Below are 22,375 nucleotides of genomic sequence, written 5' to 3'. Positions count from 1 at the left end.
AGCTACCCAAGTCCAGCTGTTATTAAACAGAGACACGAGGTAATCATTATTTCCAGAAGAAGAATTAACAGGATGCCAAGGGTGACACATGAAAAATGACAACGTAAAATTTTAAAATACACGAACAACTAAGAGGTTTACAATCTGCATTGTCTTTTTCCATTTTAAGCCCTGTCCAATGAAAAACAGTTTAATAGCATGAAGTGCAAGTTTTCTTAAACTGGCTCAAAAAAAAAATCACCGGAACAATCAAACCCTGAACATTCCTTAATTAAATGAATAAGTCTCTCAGGAATGACATGGGTGGAGACCATTCTTTTTGTAGACCAAACCTGAGCAGAGATGGGATTTTGTTTCTTTTCTGTAAATATACAAAACAGGTATTTCAAGATACAGCTGAAGTGGTGTCAAAATAGCAATGACCCAGGTCACAATCAGAATTTTGTATATACAATTCGTATTAACTTAAAAAAATAATGAAGTTCAAAATACCTCCAGAGAACATTCTAGGTTAGCAAAATGTCCTGTACAAAAGTAGGCCACATCTGTTGGTTTAAAAGAAGTCCATAGCAGTTGGTCTCTTCTTAGCTGATATAGTAAACGGTTTCTTCATTTGAGGCTCTCCTGCTGGGGTACCTGTGGGTGACTTTAGCACCCCATGACGGGGTTTCTGTTCAGGATTGAAAGCCACACGGGAGGGTCCTTCTGGGCTCACCAATATACTTTTGTCAGTCTTCTTAAACTCTGTTGAAAAACAAGCAAACAAGTTAAAAGAAATGTAACTCCTGGAATAACTGGGGTCGGCAATCAATTGTGGAATTGCCCAACCCTGCAAGTCTGCCTTAGATCTCCAAGTCCATCGCTACGGATCAGAAGCCTAAGACTGAAGAAAAAAAGGAGAGATGGTGGAAAAGCACATCTCTTAGCAGAGTCCCTTTGAGAATGGGGTCTATGGCACAGAGAGGCTGTGAACCATCCCCCATGGTTTAACAGACCACTGGAGACTCTGGGCCTACTCCTCAGAAACAAGTATTCCAGCTATCCTGAAGATCACCACAGTTTAGTTTAAAAGATGACGATGGGTAAGAAGTGGGTCTACTCTGACTGTTAACCAGCACTGCTCTAGAGACTATTCGTTATCCCTTCTGCCAGCAAGTAGGCATTTTTTTCCTCTTTAGGCAGCTGTGTAACATTAAGATATATATCTAAATCCACTATTGTCCATTTGAACTTGGCCTATAGCACACCTCAGAGTTAAAAAAAAAAGCGAAAATGAATACATGGAATAAACTTTTATGCTATGGAGCAAGACATTTATTTAACAGGGAAAACGCTGTCTGCTTACAAGTGGGATCCAGAAGGGAACTGATGTTTATCTACTCATTACCATCAAAAACCGCAGGCAGCCAAGAGGAAACTGAAACTTTGCTATTAACCAGCCTGAACTCATCAGCACCTTTGTCCTGGGAAACAGAAGTGAGCAATGAAGACTGTGAAGCACACTTATTTCCCTAAGAGGTGCCCTACAGAACAGGCAGCTCGGGAAGGAGAGTCTGTTGCTCTGCTGCACTGTTTTCTGTCCATAAGACTCCTTCTGCAAGTCAGTAATGCAGCGCCCTGGAAACACGCAAGTCTAGCTGTTGGGATGAATGTCCTAAACTTTACCATTTCCTCTGGACAGGAACTTCAGGATGGTTTATAAACTATATACAAACATTGAGACAAAAAAGGATCAGAATCATCCTGTTTCAGAGAGGTGAAGAGTATAGGTGTGTATCAGTGCGTACAGCTTCCCCTTTCCTCAGCGACAAGAAAGACTGTGGAGACACACAGACGTACTAGACTCACCAGCAGTCATGTTTTTATTCAAGCCAAACGTGACTTTTTTCGAGCTGGACGACTGCAGCTTGTTCAGCTATAAAGTAAAATAAAGACATGAAATAAAGTAAGATTTCTGGGGCAATGCTACGAGTTCTCTTATCTGCATCCCATCAAAACCAATGCAAAGCAGCCTACTTCCTTCATTTGATTTAGAACTCCCCCAATCTTCTAGCAGTGACCCCTGCGAAGACAGCACTGTTTTTCTAGCCAAAAGCAAACATATTCCATTTGTAGAGAAATCACATACTTTCCTTAACATCATTACATAATTCAAAAACAAACAAGAAGATATTTGTGTATTAAATACACTGGCCCCACTGCACTCAGGCGTCAAAGTCCAAAGAGGGCTTGAAAAGATGTATATTAAAAAGTGTTAGAAAAGAGGGCAGTCTTTTGAAGCCCTGTATATTGCCAGCCTCCACAAGTGGGAAGAAATGGAGGCTCAAAGTCCCTTAGCAAGACTGATAGTCAGCTTATGCTTTTGCTTTCTCTTGAAATGAACAGGTTCAGAATGGTGTCCTCTCAAGAAGAAGGTATTTTTGAAAGCAGGGGGGAAGAAGATATTTTAAAGATGCCTACAACTAATTTTCTGAAACTCTGGAGCCATGCGTGACTGTCTACAAGGAAATGCAACAGCATTTCCAGTTTTATCTGCCTGTGTTAGGAAACTAGTGCAGAGTGGAAAAGACAGCATGAGAGAGGTCACGTCCTTTGCCGGGGCAGGTAGCTTGGGAAGAGACCCGTTCCCAGACTTGGCTGCTGTCTGTGAGATCACATTACCTGCATGGATGCCCTGGTGGAAGAGATGGTGCTTCTGGCTTTCCTGAAGAATACTGCCTTTGGTACAGTTTTTTCAAATTTTACAAAATCACTTCCTGGTTTTGCTTTCTTTTTCTTTAGTGGTGATAGAGCAGCGCTGCTTTCCTATAAAGGAGGGAAAGGAAAAAGTGCTCTCAGTACAAAAATACTGTAGTTAACTGTACCTAGTACGGTGACCAGTGTGCAGAGCTTACCACACGTGGCTTCTGTAAATATTGGTACAGCTGAGAGACAGCTAGTTGGTACTCACATAAGCCAATCATCACGGTTAACTCTCAGGAGTTAGTTTTGCAGTTAGCATGACTGAAAACAGAATTTTTAGTAGGCTCTGCGCTGAACTAGGAAGGTCATCGCAAAAGAAAGAAAGAAGAACTTGTAATGCATTTGCCTGGCTTGTCAGAGTGCAAAGAAAGATGTTTTCTTCACGCGGATGAGGCTGCTTTACCATCGACCCAGCTCTCCTGCACACAAATGCTGATTTTTTTTTTCCTTGCCCTTAAGCAAAATCTCTTCTGTGGCACCTCTGGATGCATAAGAAATGCAACTAATGAACGAGCCCAGCTTTAGGCTAAGATGGAGACTGGAGAAAAAAAAAAAAGTGGAGTATGAAGTTTGTCTATACTCTCTGAAATCCAGCTATTGTGAATTTCTACTAGTTTGCTGCCTCACATTCATATGGAGGATTGCCATTTAAAGCAATCCTCTCCAGCACAAGGCAATTCTTAGGACCTGTAGTGGCAGTGCCTCTAATAAAGTACACCGCTCCAGAGCTTTCCAACCTGTTGTCTATGGGTCACAGATATCTGTGGGCTACTGTGAGAGGAAGTTCAGCTGCGCTTCACAGCAACTTCCAGATGTCAAATTCCAAAAGCAGTTCACAGTCGTGCTGTGGAAAATGTCCAGGGGATATGGCCTCTTTTGATTTGACAATCATTTCTATTTTTAAAAAAGTAAAAAAGCAGAAGTCTTTCAGCTTTCTGAATTCTGGAGACAACTGTGAAATAATGCTGAACTTGTCTGATTTTTCCCCTTCTCCCCCTCTTTCTCCCTCTCGATACTTCAAGCTAATTCTTTGGAGGTGTGTGTTGTCTTTGAAATCAAGAATCAAAACACACCCCTCCTGATTTCTGGGCCCAAGACCAGTATTACATAACTAAAACCAGGAAATAAAACAACATATTATTTCTCAAGCAATGAAAACAAAATTAGCAAAGCCCATTTCCTCCACATTTGTGTATTTTTGCTTTACCCTGCCCTCTTCTTTCTCATACCAATACACTCATTCTCCTGACTCAACTCCCAAATTTCTCTCCTTGTCTCCATTTCCCCCCGCTCCCGCTCCACACACACATATACACACAGTTACCTGGATTGGGCAAGAAATAGCAAATGCTATAGTTTCTTTGGAATTACACTTGGGAAGAGTGGCCCGCTAGACCACGCACTGACTGGCCAGTCAGCCAACAGACAAGTGCTGGCGTCACACTGCTGCCTTTCCTTCAGTGGCTACGCTAATTTGCGCCAACAACTCATTTCCCTGAAGCTTGCAGGAACTTCATCTTGAATCTATTGCACATCTTTGAACCTGTTGGTCAGTTGCAGCAAAGTTTTACAAACAGAGATGGGAGTGGCATAATTATATTTTCTTAGAAACTAAGCTTTTACAGAGAAAGAGAGATGAGGTATGCAACACGGAATATTTAGGCAACAGGAGAAAAAGCAGAAAATAAGCAGTTAAAAAGAATTGCAGTGGCAAGAGAGGGAAGAACTCCTGCACCCTCTCTCTTAGCCATGCTACCAAAACCATACAGTACAAAACGCTTCCTGTTTCTCAAATCACTGAGCAAAATCAACACTATTCTATTTATTACCAAGAAGAAAACAGGGGTGGGAGGTAGAGGGGAAAAAAAATAGCTTGTTCCAAAACGGCAAGACATAAATTTTTGAAGACGACTACAATCAGACCTTCCTAGCAAAAAACCACAGTATTGTCTTTATAAGAAACTGGTCCATAAATGTAATTGTACAGCCACTGATGACATTGAAGGTCACAGTGTCATATTCTCTGTTCATTCTTTCCCCAAATACTTTCCCCATACAGCACTAACAATTTGTTTAAGATTTAAGAGAAGTGAGCTAGCAAAAGAAGACACTATTGGAATTACTGTGGGCAATTTCACAAGGAGCTTATATTAAACTAAGTGTGTGCTGCTGCTGCTGAAAAAGGGATGTTCCATCTTCCCATTCTCATCCTTTTGCCAAAATATGCCCTTCGTGAACATGCTGTAAGCTCACCTAGAGACCCAATGCAAAAGAATAATTAACCCACGGACAAAAAAAAAAAGAAAAAATAAGAAAAAAAGACAACCCCATACCCTAACAACTTAAGTTTCAGCTAGACAAGGTCTTTCAGCTGAATAGATGGCACAGCCTTTAGTGTTGCTGCACAGGAGGGCATAAGACCACGGTGGTGGGTATGGATTTCTGGGGAACTGAGTTCTTTTTTGTGACAATGCATAACAACATCAGCACGCAGCCTGCCCAAGAAGCTCCACAATCAGAAAGCTAAATTTGAAAACGAGCCTGGCAATTCGTGAAGAAGGCGGCAGAGGAAAAGAATGAGATATACATACCCCCTTCCTGCTCTTCTTGCATGCAGTCTCCAGAACTCCATTGGCTTCGACAGAGTTTAGCACCTCTTTTACTTTTCTCTTCTTTTTCAAGGTTGCTGCTTTCTGACTGGAGACTTTCATCCCTTCCAAACCAACTAGCTTTGTCTTCGTCTTCAATTTGACCTGTCTTGAGGGCGCAGATTCAGAGCCTGCATCTCTTGACAGGGTCCCCTTGTTGGACTTCACGTCAGTTTCCTGCAAAAGGCGATCCCCATTCACCAATACAGCCCCTGCTTTCCGTTTCTTTTTCACAACCTTCGGAGTTAATGGTGTGACAGATGGGCTGACATCCTTTGCCTCACTGGCATTAGCTGGTCCATTCCGACACGCTGGTTTTACAGGAATATTTTGCACTTTTGGATTCATTTTCTTCAGCTGACTCTTTTTACTCTGTTCTGCGTCTGTCAGACTGTTCTGTGCAGAGATGCTGTGATTTTCTCTGGTGTCAGTTACTACGTTTGCGGTCTCATTTGCCTCATGTACAAGCAATTTCTTTTTCTTCCTTTCCTTGTTATTTTCTGGCACCTTTCCCTGGCTAAAAACATTAGATCCAGATGTTTCAGCTATTCCCTCTTCACAATTTCCATCAGCTGTTCCAGAATCAGCACTTGGGCTGTCCCTCTTCCTTTTTTTCCTCTTCTTCTGGGAAACTGATGCGTCCTTCGCACTTGACATCTCTTGTTCATCCTCTAAATCCACCCCAAAAAGAATGCCATATAACACAGATGTGAAACAAAACAGTACTTACAACAACCAAATTCTAGTCTTTTTTTTCCCTTTTTTTTTCTTTTTTTTTCTTTTTCTGTTCCTTTAAAATAGGTGTACCATTTTCCTGCTATCAGCCAGCACAACAGTTTTACTATTACAGCTCGTCAGGACATTGCATTCCTCTGATGCCTGGCCTAATTAATATTTTGCTGATCTTGCCTTGTCACAGCTAACATCTAAGAGATAACCCTGTTTTGTATCGCAATATTGCTAGAAAACGTTGTTACTGACCACCTGTTAAGCCCATCAGAAGGGCAACTCAGGGGTTCAGTAGTTAGGTGAGGTATTTTTGGGTATGACTGGGCTTGTGCCACATCAATATAAGCTGTGATGCCAGAGATTGTTACTTGCACCTGGTTCGCAGTAACTCTCTTCACCTTTCCAGAAACACCCCCAAATTCCTATTTTAAGACTGTTATGTTTCTGTTTTCCTGCAGTAAATGGAACTGCTCAATGGAGCAATGCAAACAACTGCTTCCAGTTCTGCTTTTGACTGAAATTCTTGAGGTGATGCTTGCCTCAAAATTTGTAACAAAGTTCCCACCACTTTCAGAGACCTTAATTTCACATTTAACCTTCATCGCAACATGATACAAATCAGCACATCTAAACAACAGGTCTGCCTTCTTCAGAACAGCTTGTATCTGATACTTTGCCAAGTTATACAAGTGACTGCAGATTGTCTTCTTCCAAAGGTTGATCTTGCCTTACCTTTTACTTTTTCCAACTTGTCTTTCTCCCAAGGCTTGGCAGCTTTTTTCTTTCGCCTCCCCCTGCTGAATTCATCATCATCTTCATCTGTAGAAACATCTTCAGGAAGATCTTGGGGGAAGATTCCTGTTGAGGAAGAAGGATAAGGTATCTGAAAACTAGTAGTTCTATTTCTATGGACAGTTAGGCTGTTCATATACAGCATAACTCCCACAGAAAGAATATCAACTTCCTGTTCCCGACTCAACCCGAAAGAAAATCATATGAGTGATTCCTATTTAAGTAAAAATAATCCTCTTACATTTAAGGACAAAATACAGGGTTGCTCCAATTGTGAAGGAAATTTGGCCATCTCACCAAAAATGTGTAATGTGTCTTAATGATTTGAAAAAAAACCCAAACATAACCCCCCCCCCAAAGTATTCTTTTGGTTTAGTACCAATAACAGCACTAGCAGCACTGTACTTATTACGGTTTTGTCAAAATAGGAACAACGTATTTTGCACAGGAAGTTACAAAGAGCTCATTCCAGAAGAGATCTGCCTCAGAAATTCAAAAACTCAAACCAAATCACTGAAAGTATTGAGAAAAGAGCAATTTAAAACTTCTCCCATATCTGTAACTTGCATCAACATGCCTTCTAATGTCACATCCTGCAGTACGAATCCACCCAGTGTAGACACACCTCAGCTAGCTGCAATGAGGAACGGTAGCACAGGCTTCAGGCACCTTATACATGTTATGCAGGGCTGAGACAAGCCTCCTCTCGTGACATTGTCACCAGGACAAGCAAGGGCAGAGAGAAAGCAAACTAAAAGTTGTTTAGGACAAAGTGGCACATGCAAGGCGTATTTCAACGGAACTCACTTTTTGACCAGCTTGTACAGACGCTTTCTGTTAAGGGAAGGCGTATTTTTCTTGCTCGCCAATTCAAAGAGTTTGTCAGCAACAGCCTTATAATCAAACTGTTGGAGGAAAGTATGATGCGACTCATGTTATCAACAATTCAAGGAACATACACATCCTTTAAACAGTCACTTCCTTTAAACCCAAAGTATTTTTTCGCTGTTGAAATTTACACCCCCTTCACACATGTATACTGATTTTTACAGATCGTAGAATGGTTTAGGTTGGAAGGGACCTTGAAGATCATCTAGTTCCAACCCCCCTGCCATAGGCAGGGACACCTGCCCCTAGACCAGGTTGCTCAAAGCCCCATCCAACCTGGCCTTGAACACTTCCAGGGATGGGGCATCCACAACCTCTCTGGGCAACCTGTTCCAGTGCCTCACCACCCCCAGAGGGAAAAATTTCTTCTGATATCTAACCTAAATCTACCCTCATCCAGTTTAAAGCCATTCCCCCTCGTCCTATCACTACACACCCTTACAAAAAGTCCCTCTCCAGCTTTCTTGTAGGCCCCCTTCAGATACTGGAAGGCTGCTATAAGGTCTCCCTGGAGCCTTCTCTTCTCCAGGCTGAACAGCCCCAACTCTCTCAGCCTGTCTTCACAGGAGAGGTGCTCCAGCCCTGTAATCATCTTTGTAGACCTTCTCTGGACTCTCTCCAACAGGTCCGTGTCTTTCTTATGTTGGGGGCCTCAGCTGGACACAGTACTCCATGTGTGGTCTCACAAGAGCGGAGTAGAGGGGCAGAATCAGCTCCCTCGACCTGCTGTCCACACTTTTTTTGATGCAGCCCACGATGTGGTTGGCTTTCTGGGTTGCAAGTGCACATTGCTTCTCATCAATCAACACCCCAAATCCTTCTCCTCGGGGCTGCTCTCAATCGATCCTCCACACAGCCTGTATTTGTGCATGGGACTGCCCAGGTGCAGGACCTTGCTCTTGGCCTTGCTGAACTTCATGAGGTTGGCATGGGCCAACCTGTCAAGACTGTCAAGGTCCCTCAGGATGGCATCCCTTTCCTCCGGTGTGTCAACTGCGCCACACAGAGGGTTGCTTCATTAACAGAACAGTTGAACTCAGTATCACTTTCTCAAATATTCCTAACCTTAATTCTTACTCAAGAGATAAGACAATCATCTTCCAACCGCCCCCAAATATTTAGCTAAATACCAGATTTGAAGTGTGTCATGTCCTAATTCTTGCTTAAAAGTCACAGATGCATGAAGCATATCGACCTGCATGTGTGTTTGATGGGTGGATCTGTCAAAGACACTACACTGCACTTGAAGTGGGTCTACAAACAACCCAAACTGCAACATTTTACCCTCTCTCCGATGTATCCCATCATCCATTACTTTTGCTCTTATTGTCAATGAAACTTATGCTGATTGCTTTACCACCCACAGTGACTTGGCTTTTACCATACATTTTTGAACTGTTGAAACAGGAAGGGAGGAGCAGAAAAAAGAAGGCATGGGAAAGAGGAAAGAAGAATTCAGAATTCAGACATGGATTTATTTTCTTATAAACTACTCACAGAGTACACGTTACATAAATACCACCTTACATTAGAGCAGAAGGAGATTAAAATTTTGTAACATGCTTATCTGATTAACATCCTTTACTTTTATATCTCTTGAAAGGGATGGGAAAAAAGAAAACAGAGGGGGAGTATCAGTAACACAGCAAGCAAGCCACAAACCTGCAGAACGGTCCCGATACCATCATCAGCATTTTCATTAATATCCTCTGTTTCTTCAGAGCTCTGCGCTGATTTTCTTGACAAACATCTGTCTTCTATTATAAAAAAAAGACTGAATATTAATGTTTAGTTTGTAAAAAACGAGATAGCACACACTACTCTGATAGACAGAAGATCAGGTGCATTTTTCTGCATACAATCTTATGAGCCTAGACTGATTTAACTACTTTATGTCACCAGTATGCAATACACAACTGTGGCATTATCTCAGCGCCTTTTAAAAAATTGCCTCCGTACAAGAGTATATCTGGATTGAAATCCTTCCCTCTCAGCTTTTTTCTTTTCTTTTTTTTTTTTTTTTTTTAATTTAAAACTCCCACAGAATGCCAAAACCTCATCTTCTTAAAAAATGTTATGGACATCCAAGAGCCAAAAGCCAGACTGAGACTACTGATTTTTGTGACATGTTCTTTTGTAGTCATTTTGTCTAAGGTCAATTATCCTTACAACACACCTTGAACATGTGTTTGACTGGTTCAGAGCAGAAATGTATTTTTAAGAAACGAATTTTTAAATCCTAGCAAGTGTTACCAAGGCCATTTAGAACTTCCTCCTCACCTTTGGTTTTAAGCATCTCTTCATTTCCCTGTTTGTCTTCTTCTGACGCATCCTCCTTATCACTGTTGCTACCCAGTTCTTTCATTAGGTCCTCGATGGCATAGGGGGACTGATCCACAATGAGCTCAAAGATACCAGTGGCTACAGCATGCAGCATACATCGACTGTGTTACAAGAGAGCAGGGATGAGAGTCGAAAGGCAGAAGCATATGCAACACACACACATTAAAAAAATGGAAATTTGAGGGACACAGGGAAAATGGGTAAGAAAGAAGGAAATGGAAGAGCATCTAGCTCTCCAGACGAGGTAAGTGAACCTGTTACTTCCTAAACAGAGGTCCTCTAATCCAAACAGTGTCCTGCCAATGTTCCCCTCTTAAATTTCACTGTCTTTAAATGCTGCTCTATATTACACTACAACAACAAAGAATCTAACCAGCTCAGCTGTTCTATGCAAATTAAAAAAAAAAAAGACAAAACCAACCAACAGATGTTGATATAATTCTTATAAATCCATGAAGACTATCTATAGCTTTGATAAACACAAGTTATCTTCAAATGACTGTGTACATAGGTGGTAAAATATCCTTCTTCCTCTACATTCTGAAGTTATACTAGGACTCTTCTTCAATCCATTTATTACCATGTGGAATGGTAAATGCAGAATTTTTTATTACTAAAAAAACTCAATTTATCCTTTCATTAAACTTACTCCTTTGATTTGGCAGCAATTTTGCAGAAAGGCTCAATGAACTTGAGATTCTGGTCTGCTGTAAGCTATATGGTTAGAAAGAAAAAAATAATTAGTACAGTAAATATTGTATGCATACACTCAAAACTCCTTGGATATTCAGTGTAGGGGGATCTTCTTTAAGAACATAAGTCAGTGTCTTTCAGTATACTATCTAATTCCAATTGACACGAGTATCCAGCGACTTTTTGTTACCACTAACTTCCAGATATTCCCTGGAGGCATTACAAAAATGTTGACTGCTTTGCAGGCTTTAAACTACTGAGTACAGAAATACAACAAAGCTGCTCGTTTTAGATATGGAAACAGGAGGCAAAGAAAACTTAAATAATTTTGTGCACTTTCACAAAGAAGGTCTGTAGCAGACGTGAATAAGATCTGGGTTTCTCTTAACTGGACCACTTGGACCAAAACACTGCCAGTTACAGTAGCACTAAGGATAAAAATCCTTCCCTAAATTCAATTTATGAGCATCAGCTGTGATTTCAAATTGTCTAGGGGACTAATTCCCCATGTTTCCTGTGAGTGGCTTAACCACGGTTTTGTGACTGTGGAGCTGCAGAAATTATTTAGGCTCCAAGTGCAGGCAGTTCTCTTGTGCAGGCATCTTCTCTCACACTCCACAATTCAGAACAACAAAAGCTGCAGGCAGGATTGCTTTCAATACTGACTGCAAAGAATACAAATGGGAAATTGTTAACAGCTTCGTCTATTACAAGGAAATGGATCAGATGCCAGAAACAAGAGGAGGTAAATGAGCAGAAGCCTGGAACGAAGCGTGGGGCAGCGGGCAGCTCGCCTTAGAGGAGTAACAGGAGCAATACCCTGGAAGAAGTTCAGCAGCGACAGCTGCAGTAACAGGCTTTCAGTTGCTGCAAAAACTCTGCATCAGGGCAACGTCAACCAAAATTAAGGGCAACTGAAACAGCAATATACAGCAGGGAAAAACACGTCATCGACAAAATGAACAACTGGATGTAGAGGGTAAATTGCTCGATGCACAGGCAACAATGTTTGAAGCCAACAATAAAGAAATAATAGACAACTTTGAAAGTTCACTTTTCTCCTCTATTTAGGTGTATTATACAATCAGGCAAGAGCAGGCTTTATGTCAGTTTTTGCAAAAGCAAAGACTGGCAAACATGTTCACACAAGGGAGAAGATGTTAAGTCCTTTCTGTTTAAACAAACAAATGAGAATGGTGTAACTTCTCTATCACTATTTCCAACCTCAATTTGGAGCAGTATACCAGTAGTCAGGAACTTGACAGAAACTACTATATTCTCACTGTCTACACTAAGACACGAGCAAAAGAAAAATCGTAACTTGTAATAAGTCACTTTCTTCATGCTTATTTAATGTTGCTATGTTACATTTAAAACTGTTAAAACACACATAATCTAAAAATTATATTTATTCTAAAATGCTGTATGTCACAGTTAACATTAACCAGTAAAAATACAACATATTTTCTAACCTCCTTTGCACCAACTTTAGCCAATTCATCCAGATAGATATCAATGAAATGTAACCTTATCCCAGTGGGAGTATTGCTGTTTGGGTCCATAACTTCTTTCATTAGTAGCGGCAGGAATAGTTCAATTAGACTGAAAAAAAAGAATAAAGGGGAAAAAAACCCCAACAAGATATTAATATTTAATTGCACACGTTCTATTTGCTTTGAAAACAAAATCTAGTTGTTCACAGGTTTACCCGTTCTTTATGATGGCTGTTCAACACTCATAAGAAATAAATCCAGTGACCAATTTTCACATCTGAAAACAAAATTTTAAAGAATCCACCCATAATCAGAACTTTTTACAGTCTAGATGATTTTGTAGCATCGGACAATCCACTTAATGCAGTCTGTTACAGTGAAAGATCACTGTTTTAAAATTCACATCTTAATTTGGACTGAAGTTTATTATGCCATATGATTGATAGGGATGATGGGTAGGAGCAATTCTGTGATTTGAGCAGGGCACTCTGAAGACACAGCTGTCGCATTCATCCATCCTTGATGGGCAACACCTCGTACCCTTCCATTTTATGAGATGATTTTCATTTTGGTGCACACCCAAGTATTAAATTTAATACTGATCCTTCTCAAACTCATTTCAACTGTGCAGACTTTGCCTTCATTAAAGCATGTTATCCACTGCCCCTTGGAGCAAAACAATTACACTGAAGAGCAGATTGAGGGGTAAACTAGGCATAAAAAAAATCATCATCCCAATAGCTCAAACCAGATGTGAATGAGCTGTGTACAAGTAGGACTGTGGCTCTGTTCAGTTACTGACTTCTGGACTACTAACAAATACTGCTGGAGTGACATGGCTCAAAGAGACATGCTGTCATTGCTGCATCTAAGCAGCACTTTGGTCTTTTTTCTTTTTCTAAGGCCTATCCTTGCTACCTTTACGGAAAGTGAAGCTTTGATATTCTACACTTTCTCCCCTAGCGTTCTGCAATTTTGCCCAGAACAAACGTTTCCAGTTCCAAAGAGAATTTAAAGCATTCTAAACCCATAAAGAGTATTTCAGTTTTACTGTAATACTCCTTTCTGCAAAAGCATTTTAACAGAAATGAGAAATGGAAGACATGCTAGGCAGCTTTTAGGCTCCCCCTAGACAGGCAGCTCTTGAGCTCCCTCACTCTGCAAAGAAAGGGATCTTCTCTCCCCACGCTGCATCCTATGGTGGTGAAGGGCCTCCAGACCATCCCTCCAGTGAAGCTGGAAAAAGGGAGGCCAAAGCTGTAAGAAACCTTGCCAGAGATCAGTTTGGGTGACCATGTCTCTGCCATGGGACTGTGTGTGGGAAAGAAGGGCTTCGACTTTATCAAACCTCCTCTCACACTTTCTGTTCCTGTCAAGGAGCATTTTCATCTCTTCAACCTGTGGGTATTCAACCAATGCAAAATTAAGGTATAACAGAGGGGATGGGGTGTAGTTTAGCTTTTGCATTCCCTTCTCTTTCTGCAAAAACATGCCTATATGCATTCCACACTTCAGAAGGCAAGAGAGAGAAAGAATAACCTTAATACTGGGTTATCAAGCACTTCTACTTAGAAGATGTAAAGCTCTTCATCATTTTAAACACAGAGAAAGCTTAGAAGTGGCACAAGAGCTCTAGACAGAACAAGATGACCGCAATTACTTGCCATTTGATAGAATACGGAAGAACTGTAAACACTTATGTATACAACAAACAGGAAGCCAGTTTACAAGTAAGGAGTTCTGTCTTATCAAAAGACAAGTCACCATGATTAAACACAGTAAAATAAAAACACCAAAAAAAGCCACAGCCAAGCAGAAAAACAATACAACTGAAAAAAATTCCTTTTCTGTATTTTCTCGGATGCAGGTTCCCTGTCTAATCTTTCCACAAGTGATATTCCCCTGATAGCTCTCCTGACTAAATCAGTCAGATCTAGCAAACTCCATTAAAAATCCAGAGCTCTCAGGTTTCATGACTGCTTGGAATACCAAGCTTCTACGTTCAGGTTTTGCGTAAGCATATGTGAATTACTTTCTGAAATCTCTTTCTGTGAAACACGAACTAAATGGTTTAAGTGAATGTAAGTGTAATAAATTGCAGTGTGTATTTAACTTAAAGAAGTTTAACACCTAACTTTGTTTCTAATCTACATATTGTAAGTGATCTGGAGAACAAATTAGTGCTAAGACTTCACGACAGCGCCATCTATGGAGAACAATGATATATTAAATGAAAATATAGTTGATAAATGTAAATCAGGCAACTTCTTTATGATGCAACTACATTCAGAAAACTGCTTACCTTTCATCCCATTCATTTCTTTTCAGCACTTCAAAGGATTGCCTCAAAATCCTACGCATTAGCTGCAAAGTACAAAATTTGTTACGCATGTTGTTCATGAAAACAGATAAAGGATTTACTGTGACTGCAATATGAATAGACTTCTTAGTAAATCTCCTTATAGCACAACAAGGTGGAAAGCTTCCTCATATGAACATTTTGACAGACTCGTCTATCATGTCAAGCAACAGAAGGACGCTGTGAAGCTCAAAAGACAATAAACTATTTTCATATCCCAAGCCCAGAAAAATCCATGACCATTTCTACTATACAGCTTCCTCTTGCTCTATCACCCTGATTTCTTCATTAAGTGCTGCCAAATCTGAAAAAAACCACAGCTTAAACTGGAGACAACAATACAGAACAGATGATAACAATAATTTAATTTACTTGAAACTTGCACGAAGAGACAGCCACATGTAAAATAGGCCCAAACTGGCCCAAAACACTTCACTTACTGAAATACCTGGATTCTGCTAATACTGAGAAACAAAAACCATCTGTGAATGTGCCTGCAATTAACTTATCTCAAAGAAGATTAACATGATTTTGTTCTTTACAAAGGTAGGGCTTTTAAGATTCTTCTCTCACTGATTTTACTATTTGTTTTGATATAGTGTTTCATATAGAAAGAATTCTGATAGCTGGATGTATTACAGTGGATACTTCAGTGGTGGAAAGTTGGGGTTCTAGTGACAACTACTTTATACAGAGACATAAATTAGTCTTTAAACAATCTGATCTAAATAACTGAAGTTGATGCAGTATCCTCTGAGACAGTATTTATATTCCATATATAAATCAATGAGAAACATCCCTATGTTATAAAGGAAGGCAAACAAGAAAGCACTTGCAGCCTGACATAAACTGTAATGGCTTTTAGATTTGAAGTGGTGAGCGAAAGCCTTTAAAACAAGTATCTCTTTTTGCAATGCGTCAAGAAGGTAGTCACTTGTCTTCTCTTACAATATATATACATGCATGTGGAGACAAAGCTGTCTTCCAGCACCACCACATCTTTTCTTGCAGAAAAGATCTACAAGAGAGTTAGTATTACCATATAATACTTATCAAGACGCAGATTGTCTATTCCGTTCCATTCACGGTTCATAGTTTGCCAAAATGTCTGAATGAACAGGTGTCCTGTAAGAGAGTAAGAAAAAATATCTGCATGTCTGGCACAATGGTTTGTTTTGCTAACCTAAAAGGATCTCAAGAAATCACTTCAACATGAGAAAGGGATGCAATTCCCTAGGGATTTGCCTAGTGACTGGGATAGACCTATAGGAAGACATGCTTGAGACGGGTACAAGGACACAAGTCAATTAAACTTCAGAACAACACAAGAAAAGGCACACGGCTACTTCAAAACCCAAGCGTAATTACAGGGACAGCTTTGTATCTATTTTGTGTTATATACACACAAGTTAGAGCAAAATAGCCATTCTGCACTAATTTCTACCCATGCAAGTTTCGGCATCGACTGAGCACTCTATTTCAAGTGCATTTTGAAAACTAGGTGCTTAAGAGCTCATGGATCAAGGTTGGTTTTGAGTAGAAAATACATAGAACAATTAAGTCTACACAGAATGGCAAAGTAAGGGGACAAGTTTACTTTGCTACCCACCCTGCAAAGTCTCACCTTTATCACACCGGAGATACAACTCTTCCCCTGCAACAACCAGAAACAAACCGCATCTCACGCTTCCTTTAATGCAATCACACATACCAGTTGGACAAAAAGCAAAGAAGAAAAACAAAGCAGCACCCCTCCCTATCTGGCTGTCTCTATTCTGGCACTGTGATAGTGGCCTCAAGATCGCCAAAGATGAAAATACCTTACAAAGAATTAGATCATGAAATAGTACTTACGAGCCTCTGTATTCTGAATCGCATGGATAAGCTGTGAGATATTGTCTGCAAGTTCCTCCTAAAAGTAAATAAATATAGTTAGTATAGCACGTTTCAGAGCTTGGGTCTCCTCATTTAACATGCAACCAGAAAACAGCAAGAAATATGAATATCATGAAACATCCCTCAAAATGTAAAACATTCTCTTAACAGTTGCTTTAGTACTGGAGTTATCTTTCCATTGGGATTAGGTCAGTTGTAAGAGAGGATTCAAGAGTGTCAAGCCCAGTTCATTTCACCAGATCTCTACACAAATCATCTTTTTGACAGCAGACAAAATTAAATTAGGATCAGAAAAATCCCTTTCATTTAAATTAACAAACGATGTAAAACTTTAGGGGTACTGTTTTCATAAAGCTTAATTATAGGTGGATCTCCCTGTGCTATATGTGAGATAAACCTTGTTTGTGAAAACAGACAAGTGATTTGAAAATTGATTAAGTGAGGTTACTAAGATTTGGTAGTAGGGAGACAAACTATAGTAGTTGACAAAGGTCAGTAGTAGAGACAAAGTTAGTAGTAGCAGAAGTGCCACAGAACTAAAAAGAAGAGGAACGGTGAAACTTTGAAACAAGGCTAACTAAAGGCTGCAGGTATGTTGTAGTTGCAGTCAAGGGCAACCTGCTGTTACTGTTTTAGTTCCACCAAATCAATGCACTTCATAACAGTATACATTTCAGTTCTGGTTTTGGAAGGTAAACAGCTACACCTGCCACTCAGAGGTGACTCCAAACATGATACCAAATAGGCTTCTGTTCATGTGGTGAGGATCACTGAGTTACAGTCACCTCTCCTGCACGTGCCACGTGTGAGCAGCAGGGAAATGGGGGGGGAAGGGGGGTAAGGTGAGCAAAACTCACTAAGATCATCTTCGCTATTCTATTATAGTGTATTTTAGAAGACACTCACTCAAGCAAACATAAAACCAGTTACTATACCTGTAGCAGAGGTTTATCTTGCATCCACATACAATAGAACAGGCCCTTCCATATTTTCAGCAGTTCTTCCTGGCTGAAGCCACCTACAGTACAGAAGAAGTCTGAATGAAAAATCTTCCACCAAAAGATTTTCACGCAGTTCCCTCTGTTTCCCGCTTTCTTGTTCGTTTTTGTTATATTCTCTTGAGCAAACCTTGCTTCCTAGTGTAAGCATGCTAATTGGAAGGCAACTTAGCATAGTTCAGCGATTCCATGACAGTAAGCTTCTATCTTGTACCAAAGCAACAAAGATTTCAAAGAAATCACAGATGAGATGAGATGAATTCTGATAAATCCCTCTGGCATATTTTTAGCACCAAGTCTGACAGATATTTTTAATGAGGGCATCATGTCTAATTTTGCAACAGAAGTGATGTGCAAATCCTCAAACATAACTGACAAGGAGTTTGGCGTTTTCTTTTTTGTCTTTTTTTTTTTTAATAAAGCCTCACTTTACCAATAGTTTTTTTTTTCTCCTTACTCGGGGCTTATTTTGATAGAATAAGCATCTAGCAGTCAACAAATTTATTTCAATACTAAAATGTGTAATTAAAGTCTGAGCAACCATGATGAAAATACTTTCCTTACAGTTAGTCTTGAGGTATAGTATCATCTGAATTTTAACAGCAAAGAATATTTTCACTATTACCTGTACAAAAATTCACATTCTAGTCAAAAATCACACATTACAGAAGGGAAGTACTACACAGAAAATAGAATTTTACAATCAGTAATAGTTGTTCAAGAATGTTTTAAAAACTGGATTATTCATGACATCAGACACATTTCAGGGAAGTAAAATTATAATGGCATACTGTTACAAGGTAGCTACAACAACCTAACTATAGCTATTTTCAAACTATGGCCTATTAAGTACTCTCAAGTAATTTCAAGGAAAATCACGTTAAAAAGGTAATAATCTTCAGTAAGCTCAAATTTGCTCCAAAAAGATCACTGTCACTTTTGAAAAATTTTCAGGAGTCTGCCAATCAAAAAGCCTGAGACCCAGTGCTAGGTCTAAATTAAGTACCTCTTCCTGGGACGAAATCGTTTGAAAGCAATTATCACTACTGCACCATTCTCCACCCAGACAAAAAATTGTAAACATGTTAGTTAAATCATCTACAGATTAGTTAAATCATCTACAGACATGCTTGATTAAAAAGAAAGGAAGTAGAGCTGAGCAAAGGAAATATGCTACGTAGGAAGCAGTATGTCTAGTAATATTAAGCATTAATTATTAATTTAACTTAGATTTGTCAGTAATATTAAATACGGAAGTTTGATTCACTGATTTAATATTCATTGAAATATTAAAATTCATAATATTTCTTAACACGATATATGTAGCAGCAAGAAGTAGGCTTAACCTCACACACAGCACTAACTCTACAGAGGGATGAAACACTGGGCTTATGTCCAGGGGATGTCAGCTGCTACCTACAAAGATGGCTCAGGTGTTCTTCCCCGTCTAGGGAACACAGACTTCCATGGGGTTGCTTTTCATCCACAGCGGGCTTTTTAAAGTGTCGTGGGCAGTCCCTTGTCCATTTGACAAAGGACCCCGATCGAAATCTTTTCCAGCTAGTTTCTTATCTTCATCACTCAGAAAGAACTTTGAAGGTTGAGTTTTCTACTTTCGGTGCCCAAAACACACCATCCACACACAGCTGGCAAATAATAATCATCCAAGCAAGGTATTTTAAAACCTGAATCTATTATATCAGCAACGACACTGAGCAAAACTGAAGGCCTTTATCTGAAAGCTACCTTGAGAAAGATTTTGGTTTCGGGGCTTGGATTGTAACTCTGTCTCTATGTACAGTGCGGGAACTTGGATTAGTAATGTTACAACCACTCATTGAAGACATGCTACTCTAATGCAAGCCTCGTTAGCACTTCTGTTTGGGAGTTATACTGTTTTGACATTGCTATCACTAAAATTGCTGCAATTTTTGCTGTTCGATATCATCTCCAAGGACTACATCCACATGGGCTCACTTCAGTGGAAATGACATAAATCCTTCATAGATCTGTGCCCAAGGAAGTGTAGCTCTGTCAGATAGGAAAACCACTCCGCAATCTTTCCTCTTTTACTAAAAGTTACTTTTATTTACTATTCTTTCACCAATTCTTTTACCGATAGTCTCCATAAAGATACCCTCCCATTATTAGCCCAGTACAGCATGCTCTTCTTCTCTTTCAAGGTAAGGATTTTAAGAAGAATGAGTTAGTAAGAAAAAAAAGTCCACTTCCAAGGAATAATGTGCTCATCCAAATTCATCCTGCACACATAACGACTTAACTTCTCATTGAAAATTAAAAGCTCTAGTTTTTTGAAGAAGTTTCCCCAGCATGACCTGTAATTCAGCCTTAGCACAGAGCACACTGAGCCATCCTGTCTACCCATGAAACACGTGACAGGTGAGTGTCAGGCAAACTCCACCACCTCTTTCAAAAGTTACTGTGTTCTCAGCTGTTCAAGTTAGGGTATCTAGCGGGGTTATCTAACCTACGAGCCTCGTCTCTCTCAGAACACTGGATGGATATGAGACTGCTAATTAATAAGTAAGTTTAAAAAAAAAAAAAGTCTCTCCTGAACGTAACACATTCTTTTCAAGTCCAAAGAAGTTAACCTTTGTTTAAATGTTACCAGCTTGATTAGCACATAAGAGTAAGTAAATCTGAAAGCTCTGGAAATTAGTCACCCTTGTTTCCTACTCATTTGCATTTCATGGTGGGCTGACTTTAACATGCAAAAGGTTGACATCCCAACTGACAATCTCCCTGCGGTGGTTTCCTAGTATCTTAAGGCATTAGCTTAACCTGCAACCTTTTCCCTTCGTTAGAGTACTCCTGTCCATCTGTCAGGCTACTTCCACAAACTTAAATGAATCTGCACTTTGCGATGAGATGCACAGAGCACTACTGAACACAGAGAAGCCATGTCCAGCTTAGGAAGTCTCCAGAGCTAAAAATAGCTGGAGGGTCTCAGAAAGCACTTGGGAGGAATACAATGTACGCTCACTTGCTCTTACTAGTCCCCAGGCAATCCCTAGACCTATGGTAACTGTCAGAAATGGGATAATGGACTATTTGGATGTCTGACCTGACCCCGTAAGGCTGTCATTATGTGCTCTTCCCACTGTCAAATGTGGCTAATGGGTCAAATATTACTCGGAAAGGGAAGAGGGTAAAGGGAAGAAACAACATCTATTCCCCAGTGTCTTTTCAAGGAATTAACTCAGGTTGAACCAGCATTACAGTTTCAGTTTAGCTCTTGGGGTACCAGGTCTAGGCTGGCTTCCTGAAAGCCAAGGGAATGTGTATGCATAAAACTCTGTACCAGTTTCCCAAATGCTGTGGGAAGGTTTCCTAGGTCAGACACAGTGCTGTGCAAATGCTCATGACCAGTTTCCCTCCCACGTTGTGTCCAGCTTGCAACCCAGTGTGCTGGAAAAAGCAGTCCAGAAACATCACAGAATCTCTTGGACATTTCCACACTGTGCTCATCAGTCCAACGGGAAGGTTTACTGAACTGGATCCATGCATTCGCACAATGCTATGACTGACCTTGTAAGCATCCTATAACCTGCATCCATGAGGACGGGTGCACAGGAGGCACCTTCAGGTGCAGGCAGCTTCAGACAGGCATTAAGAGACACAAGCTGTCTCCAGGGACACCACTGAAGTGCCCATGCACTGGACTAAGGTGGCAGTACACAGCTCCAAGTATGATAATAAAACTTGTTGGAAAAAAGCTTTTGAAACCGTGAATGTGGAGATAACAGGTAACCCAGATAATCTGAACGGGTAACAGAGAATCAACTGTAATTATACAAGTGGTGAAACACTCCTGAGTGTTCCTCAATTCCCTTCAATACTCCTAAATATCAGTCATAGAAATAGGCAGCCACCACCTCACCAGACAGCACAGCAGAAAATAAAACTATATGCTTGTCCTGGTTTCAGCTGGAATAGAGTTAATTTTCTTCCTAGTAACTGCTGTGTATTGGATTTAGTATGAGAATAATGTTGATAACACGTATTGGTTTAGCTGTCGCTAAGTGATGTTTACATTAGTCAAGAACTTTTTCAGCTTCCCATAGAAGCTGAGAGGGAGCATAGACAGGACAAGCTGGCCAAAATAATATTCCATACCACAGACCTCATGCTCAGTACATAAATGGCAGTTGGCCAGGAGACAGGGATCTGTGATCCCTGCTTGGGAGGGGATGGACAATTGATCATTGGGTGGTGTGAGCGACTTGCGTTGTATATTCTTTTACCATTATTATTGCTATAGTCCTTTTCCTTTACTGCTCTATTAAACTCCTTTTATCTCAACCCATGAGGTTTTTTTTTCCCTTTCCCCTCCTTTTCCCCCTTTTCTCCCTCCCCTACTGGGGGTAAGCAAGCTGCTGCACGGTCCCTGTTGCCGGCTGGGGTTAAACCACGACAATGCTCCATGTGCCGGCGCGGGCTCAGTCTGGGTCAGCTCAGGGCCTTTCCATGTTTTTCCTGGGAATGAGCACGTGAGCTGGACCGCTCTGCTGCCAGCAGGGCTCCCCCCAGGGCCGCGCAGACCCTCCCGGAGCCCTCCAGCCCCCTCAGCCGGCGCCGGGCCCCGGCCCGCCCGCGGGGAAACGGGATGGGGTGAGGATCCGAAAGGCGCCGCTCTCCGCTAAGGGCTGCTGGCATCCTGTGACGAACTATACGCGTAAAAGTAAAAAGTTAAAAATAGAAAAGAACAAAAAAAACCAAAACAAAAACCCCAAAGAGGCCACAGGTGGCGGCCCCGCAGTGGGGCCGGGGCCG

The 22,375-nt window shown here is 40.6% G+C and overlaps 1 protein-coding gene across 1 annotated transcript; it reads right to left on the bottom strand.

Annotated features, from left to right (window-relative positions):
- Positions 1-253: 253 nt before the first annotated feature.
- Positions 254-17,596, bottom strand: RRP1B (ribosomal RNA processing 1B). The gene is made up of 14 exons (XM_009891356.1): positions 17,519-17,596; positions 16,542-16,599; positions 15,727-15,812; positions 14,631-14,692; positions 12,308-12,437; positions 10,792-10,856; positions 10,080-10,243; positions 9,462-9,553; positions 7,719-7,816; positions 6,852-7,009; positions 5,334-6,061; positions 2,662-2,805; positions 1,849-1,915; positions 254-744 (listed from the first exon to the last, which is right to left on the bottom strand). Exons 1-14 carry the CDS (start codon positions 17,546-17,548, stop codon positions 554-556), a joined length of 2,073 nt encoding a protein of 690 aa, XP_009889658.1. The 5' UTR covers positions 17,549-17,596; the 3' UTR covers positions 254-553.
- Positions 17,597-22,375: the final 4,779 nt, after the last annotated feature.

Source organism: Charadrius vociferus, unplaced genomic scaffold, assembly GCF_000708025.1.
Source record: "Charadrius vociferus isolate BGI_N301 unplaced genomic scaffold, ASM70802v2 scaffold298, whole genome shotgun sequence".
Lineage (NCBI taxonomy): Eukaryota > Metazoa > Chordata > Aves > Charadriiformes > Charadriidae > Charadrius > Charadrius vociferus.
The sequence above is the reverse complement of the archived record's forward strand: the minus strand, read 5'-3'. Positions and strand labels throughout refer to the sequence as shown.